Below are 19,016 nucleotides of genomic sequence, written 5' to 3'. Positions count from 1 at the left end.
TTCAGCAACCTAAATCCATGACTTTTCATGATTTTTTTTTTTAAAAAAAAATAGTTAAAATCATGACAAATTTTGTTCAATACCGAAATTCGTGACTTTCCATGATTTTCAAGACTTTCCAGATGCGCGGCTGTATAAACCATAACTTTACTCCATTTTAATATATTGCAAAAAAAGAAAAAAGTCAACATATTAAAAAAATACTAATAACAAAATTGATTAAGATTTAATTAACAAATTTGATACAACAACTACCATTCACAACACTACATAAACGTTACACTAAATTTCTGTTAATCAACAGGATCTCCTTTTTGCTTTAATCTATTTTTGATAGCCTTTTGCCTCAATGATTCTTCTTTTAAAGCTTTCTCCATATTAAGCTCATTCACCTCATCAACTTCTTTAGAGAGTTTTATAATTTGTTCCTGAAAAAAATTAAACTACTAAGAGCAACAGCAAATGTCAATTTATTACTATTAACAAAATATAGGAAGCTGCTATAACATTCAAAGAAAAAAAAACATAGCAAAATGAAAATTAAGCACATTATTTAATTAATCAGGATATTTGGCAACAGGGTGCATAGCCAAATCTTTCAACAAAAAATAAGCACCTTTCAAGTACTCAAAAAAAACTTTTAAGCACTATATACACTAACAAAATGCAACATAATTTTCGAAGAATTTAGATCATCATGAGAAAATAACTAGACTCTGACAAAAAAACTTTTTTCTTGATTATATTCCGTAATAAAGTGAACGAGTATAATGATTCGTAATAAATGATGACTTTTGGTTGGATATCAGAGGGTGGAAAATGAAGTCTGAAATTGAGAATATCTTGCAAAATCACCGATGTCAGCTCAGTCGACGCACAAATGGACTCGTAAGTATTTAAGCAATGTAAGATGATTGGCGCTTTCATACGCTATGGACAGACAGTACGCCAAAATGAATTGTGAAAATGTTGAATAGAACAATGTGAAAAGCGCGCTTTTGCATAATACATAGCGAAAATTGACATGGTAACAAAAAAATCTCATTTTGGAAAAGTGGATCTTTCGGAACAAGCATTTACTAGAACATTTAGGTACAAAAAAAGTTTTAACTTTGTGAGATTCAATCATTTATGACACATGAAATTAGGAAAAATTTAGCTGGTTACAAAGAAAAATTGGACAGAAGTAACAGCACATGAAAGGATATACAATTTCCTAGGTATTGAATTTGCTTTAACGCAGATATATGCAGGGTATCTACTACATTTTAGATTCTCAAATTCGTGACTTTTCATGACATTCCAAGAACTTTTTACTATTACAAAAGTTACTATTTTCTTCCGACAAAAACAGAACAATAAATTTAGAAAGCATCATAATAACATTAATTGAAATGATAAGTATAACCAAAACTGTTATACTCTTCATTCTCATATTTACAGATTTTAAATTTAAAACAGAGTATAGAAAGAGTTAAAGCAATAAAATAAGTGAAAAAAATACAAAAGTGAAAAAATATTTTTTCAGTAGAATTATAGTCTAAAGATACTTTTTCTTGTTCATCTGAAAGGAAAGAAATGCTCCGGAATTTTCTGTTCTCATTTCGGAATAAAAAAAATCTGCCAATGACTGGCTTGCTTCAGTTAAAATTTTAAATTGATAAAATAAAAAAATAAATAATAAAAATTCTGAAATCACAGAAGTTTAAAAGATAATTAATTCGCTCTAGAAATGTTTTTGCTTTCATTATTTGAAAGAAAACCATAACTTTTAAAGAAAATGATAAAAACATTTTATATTTTAATAAAATATGACTTTGAGAGGGGATTTTGTTACAAATTCAGATATTCATAACACTATGCAATTGGGGGGGGGGGGGCAAATTTCATTTTAAAAATTAGATTTTTGGGCGACCTAAATCCATGACTTTTCACGATTTTTTTCGACAAAAATAGTTAAAATTATGACATTTCATGACAAATTTTGTTCAGGACTCACAGTGGAAAATAAAAGAAAAATTACCAATAATATATGCAGGTTGTGAATTGAATGACAAGCATTGATTTGTGGAGAAATTACATAAATTATTAGCTCCTTGGTCTAACAGTCAAAGTTCTAGACCAGGGATGGCGAACCAATGGCACGCGTGCCATTTATGGCACGTGACACAATATTTTGGGCACGCAACCGATTGCAATTGTTATTGAACTATGAATTGTTATTACACAAATGTTATTACACTATGAAGTAACAATGTAACAATGTTACTTCAATGTTACTTGTATGTAACAATTAAATTAAAATTAACTAAAACAAACAAAATAATATATAATTATTAATAAAAAAATTAACAATTAATGCTAAAAAACAATTAATAACCATAAAAATAAGTTAACAATAAGTAACTAGCAAAACAAATTAGCAGTCTTGCTAAAACTAACATCTTACAACCTAATATAAGTTATTTGTCGTCTAATCTGCAGCAACAGAAGTCACACTGATGTTACTTTAAGTTGAATTATACCTGAGACATTGCAAAATGTAAATGTATTTATAACTGAAACATTGCAATTGGTATTTTTCTTCCAATGTAAATAAAGAGTTTTAAGTTGATAGTATTTAGTATTATTATTTTACCAATAATCACGAACTTAAAACTATTTGACGGCACGTCTACGATATCATTAAGCAATATTTTAGTAAAAATGGCACGTTGGTGTATAAAGGTTCGCCACCCCTGTTCTAGACAATTTGAAATTGAATAACAAGAATCCAAAGCATTCAATAAAAATGCTCTCACTTTTGCCTCATATTATTATGTTTAAGAACATATATTAGAATCATCTTTATCCAGCCATTATGCATAACAGATAATTGATATCTTTGGTCAGATGTGAAAGTACAATCGTGAAATATTGATGTTATTTCAAAGAGAACATAACATCAGTTTTGAAATGTATTAAAACTATACAAAAAAAAATAAAATTAAACTAATGTTTAAATTTGAGAACAAAACAGACACCTTAAATAAAGTGCAAAACTATAAATTTAGTGCCAAAACTATAAAATTTTTATGTTTGTTAATTTAAATTATATATTTTTACAGTCAAATTCAATAATTATTTAATTTCTTTTAAAATGTTCTTAAAGTGACAAGAAATAGATATTATAAGTGAACAATTTTTCATTGTGAATAATATTTTAGCAACATCAGTTCTCTCAACACAGAAAACAAACGGCATTTGTAACATCAAATAGAATCAAATAAATAATATTAAATCAATTTTCTCGACACAGAAAACAAACATTTGTAATTTCAAATTTTAAATAGAATTAAATTAATATTAAATCAATTCTCTCAACACATAAAACAAACATTTGTAGTAAAAAATTTTAAATAGAATGAAATAAAAAATATTTATATATCTTCAAACTACATGGAGAAAAAAAAAATTGGAAATCAAAAAATATACCTTTAAAAAAATTTTATGTACCTTAAAACTTTTAAAAAATGTAAAAGATAAGTAGTTAATTGTAAGAGTAAAATGTTTTCTAACTATGACTATTATTATTAGAAGGAGGTTTAAAACTCAGAGATCATTTATTGCTTTAGGTCATTGTGTTGCAACATCAGGATTCATGAATTGATCGCTGTTAAAATATTCTTAAGTTAACAGCATCAAAATTCATACAAATTTCACTTAATAATAGTTGGCAGCAATTAAGAGCCCTGATAAAAATAAAAGAACCTGGCACCAAATTTTTTCTAAAAGCATTTTTGTCGCACTTCTGAATCAATCCAAAAAATATATATATATACACCTTTTATGACATCAAAAAGTCTAAATCTAATTCAGTGAAATTTACATTAGCTTTAATCACCATTTAAAGATATAAAAATTTGTTTTCTTTGTTTCCTGCAAAAATAGAGATTTTATAATTGGGGGGAAGAATAGTACATAATAAAATATGCAGAAATAAGAAATAATAAGACAAATAAACTATACAGTCACGTCAAAAAAATCGAAACAGTAATTCTGAATAAGATAAAGCAACTCTTTTCTTTTTAAATGTATATACAGAGACTGTTTTTAAGCAAAGGCTATTTTGTTGTGTACAATAGGTAATGCGTGTGTCACAGCAAGTGCTTGCGTCGTGTCCTGGCAATGCTTGGGAACAACTGTGCTAAGTTACAGCTGTGTATGTAACTTGTAAGACAGTTCTGTCTTTAAAACATTCAAATTGAACAAATTGCTCACCACATATGAGATATGATCAAGGATGCATTTTTTGCATAAAAAAAACTTGTCTGCTGCCTACATTCACCGGCAGATTTGTGATGTTTACGAAGTTTCCGACTGGCATGCTGACGGGAATTTTTGCAACTCCCGGACAATTACTCTCTCCACAGCTCAGTCCCGAGCGTTATGGGACTCTTTTGGCTGGGAAGTTTTGAACCACCCCTCTATACCACCCAGACATTTCGCAAAGTGATTTTTAGCTTTTCCAATGCTTCGAATTTCATTTTGGCTGCGACCAGTACAACGATGACAAGAACGTGAAAGCGGTCAAGCCCTCTAGTTACTTAAGTTACTAAGAAGAGGGTGTTCTGAATATAGTTGTAAAGTATGATAAGCGTTTAAGCAAACTCGGTAACTACTTTGGGGAAAAAAGAAGCATACAAAGAATGAAAAAATATATTTGCTTCATGAAAATTTTCTTTCATTTGAATCTTATTTTCAAATGGCCCTTACCTAAAGAACAGCCCTCGTTTTTGAAATAAATATATGTATGCATATATAAGCTCAAAATGTCGAGAAAACATGGAAAAAAATTACGGAATAATGAAAAAAGACAAGACAATTATTTTAAAAAGATAAATAAACATAAAATAAAAAAATTCCATGTTTTCGCTACATTTTGAACTTATTTTATGAGTTCTATTTACTTGCAGCTTATGCGCAGAAAATAAAACTTATTGTTTTTCTTAATTTCCTTCGTGTTTTTTTTTCCTTTTTATATTTATTTATTATGCTATATATATGAATATATATATATATATATGATTGATAAGAAGAAGAAATATTTAAATTATAAAGAAATTTTTCTCTACAATTCTGAAAAACTATGCTTTAGTTTAATCAGCATAGCACAGTACTTTAACAAGACACAATGCAACAACTGCATTTTGACAGCTGAAATTTGAAAAACTTACATCCTAAAAACTGAAAATCTAATACAAGGGACATACATTTCAATTAAAATATTACAGAAATATTTTATGAATTAGTCAAAACATTTTTATTTGCTTTAATAAACACTTACGCAGTATTCTTTATTGAGCCTAATTTTTCTTTTCTGTCCTTCAGACAAAGGAGCAGGTCTACCATCTAAAAGAGATCAAAATATTTAAGAATCCGCAACTATTCAGAGTATTTTTTTTTAAACACATTTCTTACAAAGTTAAATTTGACCGTATTTAAACAAGAGTATCCTGTCTGTGGTTATTTTGCTTTATACCCCTAAAAACTGAAAAAATATTAATAAAGAGCAAGAATACATTAGAATAAAAATTTATATTGATCATAATGTTACATAAAGAACATTGGTTCATTTTTATAAATGTTTTGATAAAAATAATAATAATGAAATGAAAATTAATAAAATTAATTAATGAAAATTAATATGAAAGAATATTAATGATGTGAATGAGAAATTAAAATAGTGATCATAATGTTATGTAAAGAATATTGGTTAATTTTTATAAATGTTTTTATGAAAACTGAAAGAATATTAATAATGTGCAGGAATACATTAGAAAAAAATTAATAATGATCATAATGTTACATAAAGAACATTGATACATCTTTATAAATGTTTGGATAAAAACTGAAAGAATATTAATAATGTGCAAGAATAAATTAGAAAAAAAATTAATAATGATCAAATGCTACGTAAAGAACATTGATTAATCCTTATATATGCTTTGATAAAAACTGAAAAAATATTAAAAAGTGCAAGAATACATTAGAAAAAAAAATTAATATTGATCATAATGTTATGTAAAGAACATTGGTTCATTTTTATAAATGTTTTGATAAAAATAATAATAATAATGAAATGAAAATTAATAAAATTAATATGAAGGAATATTAATAATGCGCAAGAATACATTAGAAAAAAATTAATAATGATCATAATGCTATGTAAAGAACATTGATTCATCTTTATAAATGTTTTGATAAAAACTGAAAAATTATTAATAAAGAGCATAAAAACATTAGAAAAAAAATTTTTATTGTTACGCAAAGAACATTGGTTCACTTTTATAAATGTTTTGATAAAAATAATATTAATAATGAAATGAAAATTAATAAAATTAAATAATGAAAATTAATATGAAAGCATATTAATAATGTGAATGAGAAATTAAAATAGTGATCATAATGTTATGTAAAGAATATTGGTTCATTTTATAAATGTTTTTATGAAAACTGAAAGAATATTAATAATGTGCAAGAATACATCAGAAAAAAATTAATAATGATCATAATGTTATGTAAAGAACATTGATACATCTTTATTAATGTGTTGATAAAAACTGAAAGAATATTAATAATGTGCAAGAATACATTAGAAAAAAAATTAATAATGATCAAATGCTACGTAAAGAACATTGATTCATCGTTATATATGCTTTGATAAAAACTGAAAAAATATTAAAGTGCAAGAATACATTAGAAAAAAAATAATTTTATTGATCATAATGTTATGTAAAGAACATTGGTTCATTTTTATAAATGTTTTGATAAAAATAATAATAATAATGAAATGAAAATTAATAAAATTAATATGAAGGAATATTAATAATGCGCAAGAATACATTAGAAAAAAATTAATAATGATCATAATGCTATGTAAAGAACATTGATTCATCTTTATAAATGTTTTGATAAAAACTGAAAAATTATTAATAAAGAGCATAAAAACATTAGAAAAAAAATTTTTATTGTTACGCAAAGAACATTGGTTCACTTTTATAAATGTTTTGATAAAAATAATATTAATAATGAAATGAAAATTAATAAAATTAAATAATGAAAATTAATATGAAAGCATATTAATAATGTGAATGAGGTATTAAAATAGTGATCATAATGTTATGCAAAGAATATTGGTTCATGTTTATAAATGTTTTGATAAAAACTGAAAAAATATAATTAATGTGCAAGAATACATTAGAAAAAAATTTATAATGATCATAACACTAAGTAAAGAACATTGATTCATGTTTATAAATGTTTTTAAAAACTGAAGGAATATTAATAATGTGCAAGAATACATTAGAAAAAAAATTCATAATAATCATAATGCTATGTAAAGAACATGGATACATTTTTATAAATGCTTTGATAAAAACTGAAAGAATATTAATAATGTGCAAGAATACATTAGAAAAAAAAATTTAATAATGATCAAATGCTATGTAAAGAACATTGGTTCATTTTTATAAATGTTTCGATAAAAACTGAAAAAATATAATTAATGTGCAAGAATACATTAGAAAAAAAAATTTATATTGATCATAATGTTATGTAAAGAACATTGGTACATTTTTATAAATGTTTTGATAAAAATATTAATAATGAAATGAAAATTGATTAATGAAAATTAATATGAAAGAATATTGATAATGTGCAAGAATACATGAAAAAAAAATGATATAATGTTATGTAAAGAACATTGATTCATCTTTATAAATGTTTTGATAAAAACTGAAAAAATATTAAAAAAATGCAAGAATACATTAGAAAAAAAAAATTAATATTGATCATAATGTTATGTAAAGAACATTGGTTCATTTTTATAAATGTTTTGATAAAATAATATTAATAATGAAATGAAAATTAATATGAAAGAATATTAAAAAAAAAATTAATATTGATCATGATGTTATGTAAAGAACATTGGTTCATTTTTATAAATGTTTTGATAAAATAATATTAATAATGAAATGAAAATTAATAAAATTAATTAATGAAAATTAATATGAAAGAATATTAATAATGTGCAAGAATACATTAGAAAAAAATTAATAATGATCAAATGCTACGTAAAGAACATTGATTCATCGCTATATAACCTTTGATAAAAACTTAAAAAATATAATTAATGTGCAAGAATACGTTAGAAAAAAAATTAATCATGATCATAATGCTATGCAAAGAACATTGATTCATGTTTATAAATGTTTTCAAAAACTGAAAGAATATAATTAATGTGCAAGAATACATTAGAAAAAAATTTATAATGATCATAATGCTACATAAAGAACATTGATTCATCTTTATAAATGTTTTGATAAAAATTGAAAAAATATAATTAATGTGCAAGAATACATTAGAAAAAAAATTAATATTGATCATAATGTTACGTAAAGAACATTGGTTCACTTTTATAAATGTTTTGATGAAAATAATACTAATAATGAAATGAAAATCAATAAAATTAAATAATGAAAATTAATATGAAAGAATATTAATAATGTAAAAGAATACATTAGAAAAAAAATTAATAATGATTATAATGCTATGTGAAGAACATTGATTCAACTTTATAAATGTTTTGATAAAAACTGAAAAAATATTAATAAGTGCATAAAAACATTAGAAAAAAATTTTATATTGATCATAATGTTACGTAAAAAACATTGGTTCATTTTTATAAATGTTTTGATAAAAATAATATTAATAATGAAATGAAAATTCATAAAATTAAATAATGAAAATTAATATGAAAGAATATTAATAATGTGAATGAGAAATTAAAATAGTGATCATAATGTTATGTAAAGAATATTGGTTTATCTTTTTAAATGTTTTGATAAAAATTTAAAAAATATAATTAATGTGCAAGAATACATTAGAAAAAAAATTAAAAATGATCATAATGCTATGCAAAAACATTGATTCATCTTTATAAATGTTTTGATAAAAACTGAAAGGATATTAATAATGTGCAAGAATACATTAAAAAAAAAATAATGATCAAATGCTACGTAAAGAACATTGGTTCATCGTTATATATGCTTTGATAAAAACTGAAAAAATATTTAAAAAATGCAAGAATACATTAGAAAAAAAACATTAATATTGATCATAATGTTATGTAAAGAACATCGGCTCATTTTTATAAATGTTTTGATAGAAAAAATATAATTAATGTGCAACAATACATTAGAAAAAATTTATAATGATCATAATGTTAAGTAAAGAACATTGATTCATCTTTATAAATGTTTTGATAAAAACTGAAAAAATATAATTAACGTGCAAGAATACATTAGAAAAAAATTAAAAATGATCATAATGTTATGTAAAGAGCATTGGTTCATTTTTATAAATGATTTGATAAAAATAATAATAATAATGAAATGAAAATTAATAAAATTAAATAATGAAAATTAATATGAAAGCATATTAATAATGTGAATGAGAAATTAAAATAGTGATCATAATGTTATGTAAAGAATATTGGTTCCTTTTTATAAATGTGTTGATAAAAACTGAAAGAATATTAATAATGTGCAAGAATACATTAGAAAAAAAATTAATAATGATCAAATGCTACGTAAAGAACATTGTTTCATCCTTATATATCCTTTGAAAAAAACTAAAAAGATATTAAAAAAGTGCAAGAATACATTAGAAAAAAAAATTAATATTGATCATAATGTTATGTAAAGAACATTGGCTCATGTTTATAAATGTTTTTAAAAACTGAAAGAATATTAATAATGAGCAAGAATACTTTAGAAAAAAATTAATAACGATCATTATGTTATGTAAAGAACATTGATTCATCTTGAGAAACGTTTTGATAAAAACTGAAAAAATATTAATAATGTGCAAGAATACATTAGAAAAAAAATTAATATTGATCATAATGTCATGCAAAGAACATTGGTTCATTTTTATAAATGTTTTGATAACAATATTAATAACGAAATGAAAATTAATAAAATTAAATAATGAAAATTAATATGAAAGAATATTAATAATGTGAATGAGAAATTAAAATAGTGATCATAATGTTAGGTAAAGAATATTGGTTCATTTTTATAAATGTTTTTATGAAAACTGAAAGAATATTAATAATGTGCAAGAATACATTAGAAAAAAAAATTAATAATGATCATAATGCTACGTAAAGAACATTGATCCATCTTTATAAATGTTTTGATAAAAACTGAAAGAATATTGATAATGTGAATACATTAGAAAAAAAAATACATTAGAAGAATACATTAGAAAAAAAATTTATAATGATCATAATGCTATGTAAAGAACATTGGTTCAATTTTAAAAATGTTTTGATAAAAATAACATTAATAATGAAATGAAAATTAATTAAATTAAATAATGAAAATTAATATGAAAAAATATTAATAATGAGCAAGAATACATGAGAAAAAAAAATTATGATATAATGTTATTTAAAGAATATTGGTTCAATAAATGTTTTGATAAAAACTGAAAGAATATTAATAATGTGCAATAATACATTAGAAAAAAAATTAAAAATGATCATAATGCTATGCAAAAACATTGATTCATCTTTATTAATGTTTTGTTAAAAACTGAAAGGATATTAATAATGTGCAAGAATACATTAAAAAAAAAATAATGACCAAATGCTACGTAAAGAACATTGGTTCATCGTTATATATGCTTTGATAAAAACTGAAAAAATATTAAAAAAATGCAAGAATACATTAGAAAAAAAACATTAATATTGATCATAATGTTATGTAAAGAACATTGGTTCATTTTTATAAATGTTTTGATAAAAATAATATTAATAATGAAATGAAAATTAATAAAATCAATTAATGAAAATTAATATGAAAGAATATTAATAATGTGCAAGAATACATTAGAAAAAAAATTAATAATGATCATAATGTTATGTAAAGAACATTGGTTCATGTTTATAAATGTTTTGATAAAAACTGAAAAAATATAATTAATGTGTAAGAATACATTAGAAAAAAAATTTATAATGATCATAATGCTACGTAAGGAACATTGATCCATCTTTATAAATGTTTTGATAAAAACTGAAAGAATATTGATAATGTGAATACATTAGAAAAAAAAATACATTAGAAGAATACATTAGAAAAAAAATTAATAATGATCATAATGCTATGTAAAGAACATTGGTTCAATTTTATAAATGTTTTGATAAAAAGAACATTAATAATGAAATGAAAATTAATTAAATTAAATAATGAAAATTAATATTAAAGAATATTAATAATGTACAAGAATACATGAGAAAAAAAATTATGATATAATGTTATGTAAAGAATATTGGTTCATTTTTATAAATGTTTTGATAAAAACTGAAAGAATATTAATAATGTGCAAGAATACATTAGAAAAAAAAATTAATAATGATCAAATGCTACATAAAGAACATAGATTCATCGTTATATATGCTTTGATAAAAAATGAAAAAATATTAAAAAAGTGCAAGAATACATTAGAAAAAAAATTAATATTGATCATAATGCTATGTAAAGAACATTGATTCATCTTTATAAATGTTTCCATAAAAACTGAAAAAATATTAATTAAGTGCAAAAATACATTAGAAAAAAAATTAATAATGTTCAAATGCTACGTAAAGAACATTGATTCATCTTTATATATGCTTTGATAAAAACTGAAAAAATATTTAAAAAGTACAAGAATACATTTTAAAAAAAATTAATATTCATCATAATGTTATGTAAAGAACATTGGTTCATTTTTATAAGTGTTTTGATAAAAAAAAATATTAATAATGACATGAAAATTATTTAAATTAAATAATGAAAATTAATATGAAAGAATATTAATAATGTGCAAGAATACATGAGAAAAAAATAATGATATAATGTTATGTAAAGAATATTGGTTCATTTTTATAAATGTTTTTATAAAAACTACAAGAATATTAATAATGTGCAAGAATACAATAGAAAAAATTAATAATGATCATCATGTTATGCAAAGAACATTGGTTCATTTTTATAAATGTTTTGAAAACAACAATATTAATAATGAAATGAAAATTAATAAAATTAAATGAGAATTAATATGAAAGAACATTAATAATGTGCAAGAATACATTAGAAAAAAAATTAATAATGATCATAATGTTATGTAAAGAACATTGGTTCATGTTTATAAATGTTTTGAAAAAAACTGAAAGAATATTAATAATGTGCAAGAATACATTAGAAATAAAATTAATAATGATCAAAATGCTACTTAAAGAACATTGATTCATCTTTATAAATGTTTTGATAAAAACTGAAAGAATATTAATAAAGTGCAAGAATACATTAGAAAAAAAATTAATATTGATCATAATGTTATGAAAAGAACATTGGTTAATTTTTATAAATGTTTTGATTAAAATAATATTAATAATAAAATTAATTAATGAAAATTAATATGAAAGAATATTAATAATGTGCAAGAATACATTAGAAAAATAATTAATAGTGATCATAATGTTATGTAAAGAACATTGATACATCTTCATAAATGTTTCGATAAAAACTGAAAAAATATAAATAATGTGCAATACATTAAAAAAAAATTAATAATGATCATAATGTTATGTAAAGAACATTGATACATCTTTATAAATGTTTTGATAAAAACTGAAAGAATATTACTAATGTGCAAGAATACATTAGAAAAAAGATTAATAATGATCATAATGCTATGTAAAGAACATTGATTCATCTTTATAAATGTTTTGAGAAAAACTGAAAAAATATTAATAAAGTGCAAGAATACATTAGAAAAAAATTAATATTGATCATAATGTTATGTAAAAAAACATTGGTTCATTTTTATAAATATTTTGATAAAAATAATATTAATAATGAAATGAAAATTAATAAAATTAATTAATGAAAATTAATATGAAAGAATATTAATAATGTGCAAGAATATAATAGAAAAAAATTAATAATGATCATAATGTTATTTAAAGAACATTGACTCATTTTTATAAATGTTTTGATAAAAACTGAAAGAATATTAATAATGTGCAAGAATACATTAGAAAAAAAATTAATAATAATCATAATGTTATGTAAAGAATATTGATACATCTTTATAAATCTTTTGATGAAAACTGAAAGAATATTAATAATGCGCAAGAATACATTAGAAAAAAAAATTAATAATGATCATAATGTTATGTAAAGAACATTGATTCTTCTTTATAAATGTTTTGATAAAAACTGAAAGAATATTAATAATGTGCAAGAATACCTTAGAAAAAAAATTAATAATGATCATAATGTTATGTAAAGAACCTTGATACATCTTTATAAATGTTTTGATAAAAACTGAAAGAATATTAATAATGGGCAAGAATACATAAGAAAAAAAAAATAATGATCATAATGTTACGTAAAGAACATTGATTCATCTTTATAAATGTTTTGATAAAAACTGAAAGAATATTAATAATGTGCATGAATACCTAAGAAAAAAATTAATAATGATCATAATGTTATGTAAAGAACATTGATACATATTTATAAATGTTTTGATAAAAATTGAAAGAATATTAATAATGTGCAAGAATACATTAGAAAAAAAATTAATAATGATCATAATGTTAAGTAAAGAACATTGATACATCTTTATAAATGTTTTGATAAAAACTGAAAGAATATTAATAATGTGCAAAAATCTTAATATTATGTATATTCCAATGTACGCGAAAATTGGGTCGGCTGTTCAACGACTGTTATAATATTTAATAGAAGAATACAGATGTAACTGGGACACATCTAATGAAAAGCTTCAATGCTTCTCCAAATATCACACAACAAAACATTAAAAAAATATGAAAACATTATTACCCTTAATATATTTACAAATTTTCATAATATTTAAGTTTTAATTTTTAAATTAAAACATCATTTAACACTTTTGCAGCAAAATAAAAAATGTGTACTTAAAATTAGAAAGTAGTAAGAGAAAAAAATAATTACCTGCATAAGACCAATCAGGAAGATCAGTTAGAGGACCATATTCTGCTCCTTTGGCAGGAATTCCATGCCTAAAGTTATACATAAATTTGTGTATCTATTTTCCGAACATTTTACTATATGATACACATATAAAAAGAAAGTTATATTTTGTTATGAAATTAGAGCCAATATAAACAATCAGTGTTCATACATCAGTGATAAACAATTAAATTATTTTATTAATTAATTTTATTTAGACAATTAAACAATTTTTTTAAGTAAAAAAAAAATTTTCTGCGCATAGAATAAATATGCAAGCAATAAAATCAACTGTGCAGAAGTAGTTGAAATAAACAAAGTATATAATATAGATTTATTTTTTTAATAAACAAGTATTTGAACATTGTCAATGATTTGTTAATGAATGAATGTTGAACATTGTCAATGATAGCTAAATGAAAGGTTGACTGTAACAGTATAAAATCCATTAGCATTTTCTTTTATGTTACAAAAATATGAAAAGTATATTACAAAAACTGGAACAAATATCAAAAATTAAGTAGGAATTCTTCAGTATAATATACAATAAAAAAAATTTATAAAAAAATTACTTTATCCTCCATTCTCCAACTTTAGGATATAATAAACCATTGGAAACATGGAAATTTCTCAACAAAGACTTAGTTTGTATGGATGCACCTAAAAATTAAAAATTATAAATAAATAACAGAAGCACTAAATAATAACTCTAAAAAATTAGATATTATTATGGTTGCAAGTTTGTGGCGGTGAGAATTATTAATAATTTATGATTCACAACCATTTTGAAATGCTAAGAGTTTCACGAATTTTTTTTTTTTTTTTTAATATTTCAGTAACTTTGTTCAGTTTACTTTGTTTTTTAATTAATGTTGTTCTTCAATGTGTATAACACAAAAAAGTGCTGTTGAACATCAACTAATACTTTTCTGAAGCTTCAGAATTGAGAATATGTAACTGACAAAACATTTAGAAAGGTTCAATAGCGAAATAATTAAAAAAGTGTTCAGAGATAAGAGAAAATCCAAATTCTACTGAGTGAAGTGGTTCTTCAATAGCTCAAATGCACATTGATGTCACAAAATTGATCCAGTTTTGGAAATAAAGACAGAATGTTAACTCAAACTAAGAAATAAACAAGTCAATGTCTAGAAATAGGGTAGATGCTAAAGAATTGTCTTGGTGGTTTAAAAATGAGTTTCAAAATGCATAAGAATATAAAAGAGAAAAATTTAACGTCCATATTCCATTCCTAAATAAAATAATAATAATGAATGTAAATAATGAAATTCTAAAAGGAATAAAAATAAACAATACATAAAATTAAAAAGGATAATTATTCAATTCTTTTATTTTTTTATTATTACTTAATCCATAGATGTCTTCAGTACTTTTTTAAGAGTTAAACTAAAGTTTTCCAAATTTTCCATTATATTTAGAAATAAACATACAACACAAAAGAACAACAAAAATAGGTATAAACTAAGGTAAACAACGTTAAAGAGCATAAAAATATTATTAAATGCAGACAGCTGTTTCGAATGCTCAAAGGGCAACAGATTGCTCTTTGAGCATCCGAAACAGCTGTCTGCATTTAATAATATTTTTGTGCTCTTTAACGTTTACCTTAATTTGTATTTTAGCACAAAGGTCTCCAATTTGTGTATTTAAAAATAGGTACATTTGAAAATAAATATATTTTCATTATCAAGTGCAGAATATTATTTTTACGATATGCTAAAATACTATTTTTAAAAATAAAAAAAATTCTGGTAAAAAACACATTTGGAATGTTGATTCATCAATATTGAATGGTACAAAATTTCCATACAAAAGATATTCAAAATAGGATAGTCTAAACAGGATTATTGGAGTATATTTTAATTGCTACTTAGATATCTAAACAAATGATTGCCACACAAGAACCTACCAAACTGCTTTCAGAGGTCAAAAAAAATTGTAAAACTACTATTGACGGCAGTAGTACCTAAATAGTAGTAATAGGTAATATAGTTGGTGCACAGTTTTTTTTTAAAGCCCACAGAAGTGGAATAATGCTGTGACGTTTCTTAAATTAATATCAAAAAAAAATTTCGCAAGTGAAATAGGATTATTTGACGAGAAAAACTTTGCTTTTTTTGCATCAAAACATTTCAATATTAATACGTACTAAAAATAATTTTCACTTAATTACTTCATTCAAGTCAAACCTATTTTCAAAGAGATAAATATTATCATCATACACATAATATTCGCATATGCCACCGAAACCCTTTAAAAAATATAAAATTACAACACATTCCAGAAAATAATTATGATAAAAGCAGAGAGGACAAGGTAATGAGAGAATTAAAACAATTGACCATGAAAAAATTACAATTTTAAAGAACGTAGTTAATATCAATATATTAATATTATTAGCATTACAAAGCTAACGCAATTTGTTACTCCGTGTCACTATTAATTTTGTTAGCTACAATTGGGGAAAACTTGAAAGGAATAATGAATATTAAATTTCATACCGCGGCAAAAAAATATACAATTTCGAAGTACAGCAGCCATGTTTGTTTACTAATGCCTTTTGCAGTTACGGTCAGAGTTTTTTGTTTTTTAAAAAAAAATATATATATATAAACTTAAATTATTTTCCTGTATGCTTGTCGCCTTTGTTTTAAAATTGCATACTTTTTTATAAAATGGCAACATGACAGCATTTAATTAGTTTCGTTTTGGATAGTTTTCTAGAATTTGATAGAAATATGAAGGAAAGCTTAATTTAGAAAACTATTCTTGTATTCCTCTAACACACATGTTGCACAAGTTTTTCATTTTGATTAATTTTCCAGTTAACAGTTAGACGGATAGTTACCAAGATGGAAGACGATAATTTAGATAAAGCATTACAAACTGCAATATTAGCATTGCTTGACATTAAACCTAAAGATCCAATTAAATTTCTAGCGTCTCACTTTCAAATGGAATGCGAAACTAATTTAGTCGCGAAAGCTGTTAATTTACTTCAGGATATGACCATATATCATCCTGCTATTGAAGAGCGTTTATTGGAATCGTATGCAATAATTAGCCAATACAGCGATGAAGACGGTGTTACCGGGGACATTTACACGGATTTATTGGTTAAATTAATTGCCGATGTTCCAGCTTTTCAAAAAGAAAACTTTTTGCACTACTTGCAGTGCCAGAGTACGGAATACGTATCGTTTGATGTATTCAGATCTGGTGTTTTGACTTCTATTTTGTTTAATCAATTTATACAAGAAGTTCATTTGCTCTTCACGAAACTTTGTGTCGAAAATCATGATTCAGCTCCCACTTTTCTGTGCAAAAAAGCTTTGCGGAAAATGACTAAATGTTTAACCGAAGCTTTGAAAAAGAGTGCCAGCAACTCAAACTTTACTCTTGGGATATCAGAAATGAGTTCACCCATTCGAAAAGCTTTGCCCAAAAATCTTCCCCCTACTGATTATGTTAAGTTAAATACATTTGTAGCAGAAGCGATAGAAATTTTTATAAGAGAAGTACCAAAAGTTAAATAAATCTATTTTTTTAGGTTACTCTAAATTAAAAAGATTTTACGATTCTCCTTTTTATTGCAATTCCACGCACGAAGTCATTCAGCAGTTTGAAAAGATTTTTCCAAAAATTTAGGAAAAAGATTCTATGATTCTACTTTTTATCTGCCTTTCCACCAGTAAAATCATTCACCAATTAGAAAAGCTGTAGCTAAAAAAAAATTTCAAACTGATAAAATAAAATGTTAAATACTTCATAGAAAAATTTATTGAAGAAGTGACAAAAATAAATTGTATCATTGTGGTTACTTTTTGAGAAAAAGATTTCAAATGTTTCTCATTTGTATATTATTTCTATTATAAAAATTTATATTAATTTCTAGATTCAAGTCAGAAGCACTATTATTAAATGTAATTATTTTGGTCAATTGTATATGTGGTTATGTTTGTTGTAAATCATCTACTGATTTACTGTAACAAATTTTAGTTATGGTCACAATGTTTACTTGGTACTTTTTGTTCAGCCAAGCTTATGGAAATTCAACAATTCTTTTCTTTTTTTTTTTTAAATTTTATTTGTTTATTTTTTGTGAACATCTATTTTGTTCAGGAGTTTAAATTCTTTAGCTATATTTTGCTTGCACCCAGATAACCGAAAAGTACCACTTGTTTTATATTTTAATATTTAAGATATATTTATTTATTATTTTTGTTTGCATGTTAAACATTGTTTTTTATTTATTTATTTATTCATTATTGGTAGCAACAACATTGTTGCAATGCAAACATATGCTAAATTTGATAAGAAGAGAAATAGACTGTGATAAGTTTTCGTCACTGAAATATTAGATTTGATTTTATTTCTTTATTCATTAATATATATTCTATCAATTCCGTAAATTACTATCTAGAATTACTACTGTAAGAATATACATTAGGAAAATTTTTACTGTTTAGATAAATATAGGATGTAGTTTGATAAATATTTCTTTCTATATAAATATTTAAAACAATGTTTTTTTTAAGTATATTAGTATTTTTTATAAGGCCAGTTCAATCAACACATCTCTATAGGATCTAGTGTTTGTGTTAGAGGCCAAAAAACAAAATTACTTCCATCTAGTGTTATCTTTAAAAAATTTGGCTAAAAATTACATAACTATTCTAAACATTTTGATAATTATTTTGTTTTTAAATTTAATAGATAAAAATTATGTGGAGAACTAATACTAAATTTAGCAAAATGAATTAAAGGACTAAGTTTATAATAAAAGTTAGTCAAAATATAATTTTTTAGCAGCTATTGTAAAAAAGCTTCACTGTACAAGTTAAATGTAACGATAGTGTATATTAGTATTGTGTATCTTTATTAAAAATTTCATTAAATATTGAA

The 19,016-nt window shown here is 23.1% G+C and overlaps 2 protein-coding genes across 2 annotated transcripts; one reads left to right on the top strand and one right to left on the bottom strand.

The window, feature by feature from the left end:
* Nucleotides 1–207: 207 nt before the first annotated feature.
* LOC107442565 (mitochondrial ribosomal protein L52) lies at nt 208–16,756 on the bottom strand. Its single transcript, XM_016056158.3, has 5 exons — nt 16,613–16,756; nt 14,663–14,750; nt 14,073–14,140; nt 5,327–5,391; nt 208–428 (listed from the first exon to the last, which is right to left on the bottom strand). Exons 1-5 carry the CDS (start codon nt 16,650–16,652, stop codon nt 294–296), a joined length of 396 nt encoding a protein of 131 aa, XP_015911644.1. The 5' UTR covers nt 16,653–16,756; the 3' UTR covers nt 208–293.
* Nucleotides 16,757–16,812: 56 nt separating this feature from the next.
* Nucleotides 16,813–19,016, top strand: LOC122271002 (tubulin polyglutamylase complex subunit 1-like). Its single transcript, XM_043050627.2, has one exon. The coding sequence runs from the start codon at nt 16,964–16,966 to the stop codon at nt 17,645–17,647; it is 684 nt and encodes a 227-aa protein (XP_042906561.1). The 5' UTR covers nt 16,813–16,963; the 3' UTR covers nt 17,648–19,016.

The sequence above is a fragment of the Parasteatoda tepidariorum genome, chromosome 6, assembly GCF_043381705.1.
Source record: "Parasteatoda tepidariorum isolate YZ-2023 chromosome 6, CAS_Ptep_4.0, whole genome shotgun sequence".
NCBI lineage: Eukaryota > Metazoa > Arthropoda > Arachnida > Araneae > Theridiidae > Parasteatoda > Parasteatoda tepidariorum.
Note: the sequence above shows the minus strand (reverse complement) of the source record. Positions and strands in the feature narration are given on the sequence as shown.

Bases quoted from the DNA above. Each gene is read 5' to 3' on its own strand.
- LOC107442565 (XM_016056158.3), bottom strand. From the start codon at position 16,652: ATGGCTGCTGTACTTCGAAATTGTATATTTTTTTGCCGCG. The intron at 14,141-14,662 runs GTAATTTTTTTA...GTATAACTTTAG, and splicing joins GTTGGAGAATGGAGGATAAA to GCATGGAATTCCTGCCAAAG. The intron at 429-5,326 runs GTAAGTGTTTAT...AATTTTTTTCAG, and splicing joins GGCTCAATAAAGAATACTGC to GAACAAATTATAAAACTCTC.
- LOC122271002 (XM_043050627.2), top strand. From the start codon at position 16,964: ATGGAAGACGATAATTTAGATAAAGCATTACAAACTGCAATATTAGCA.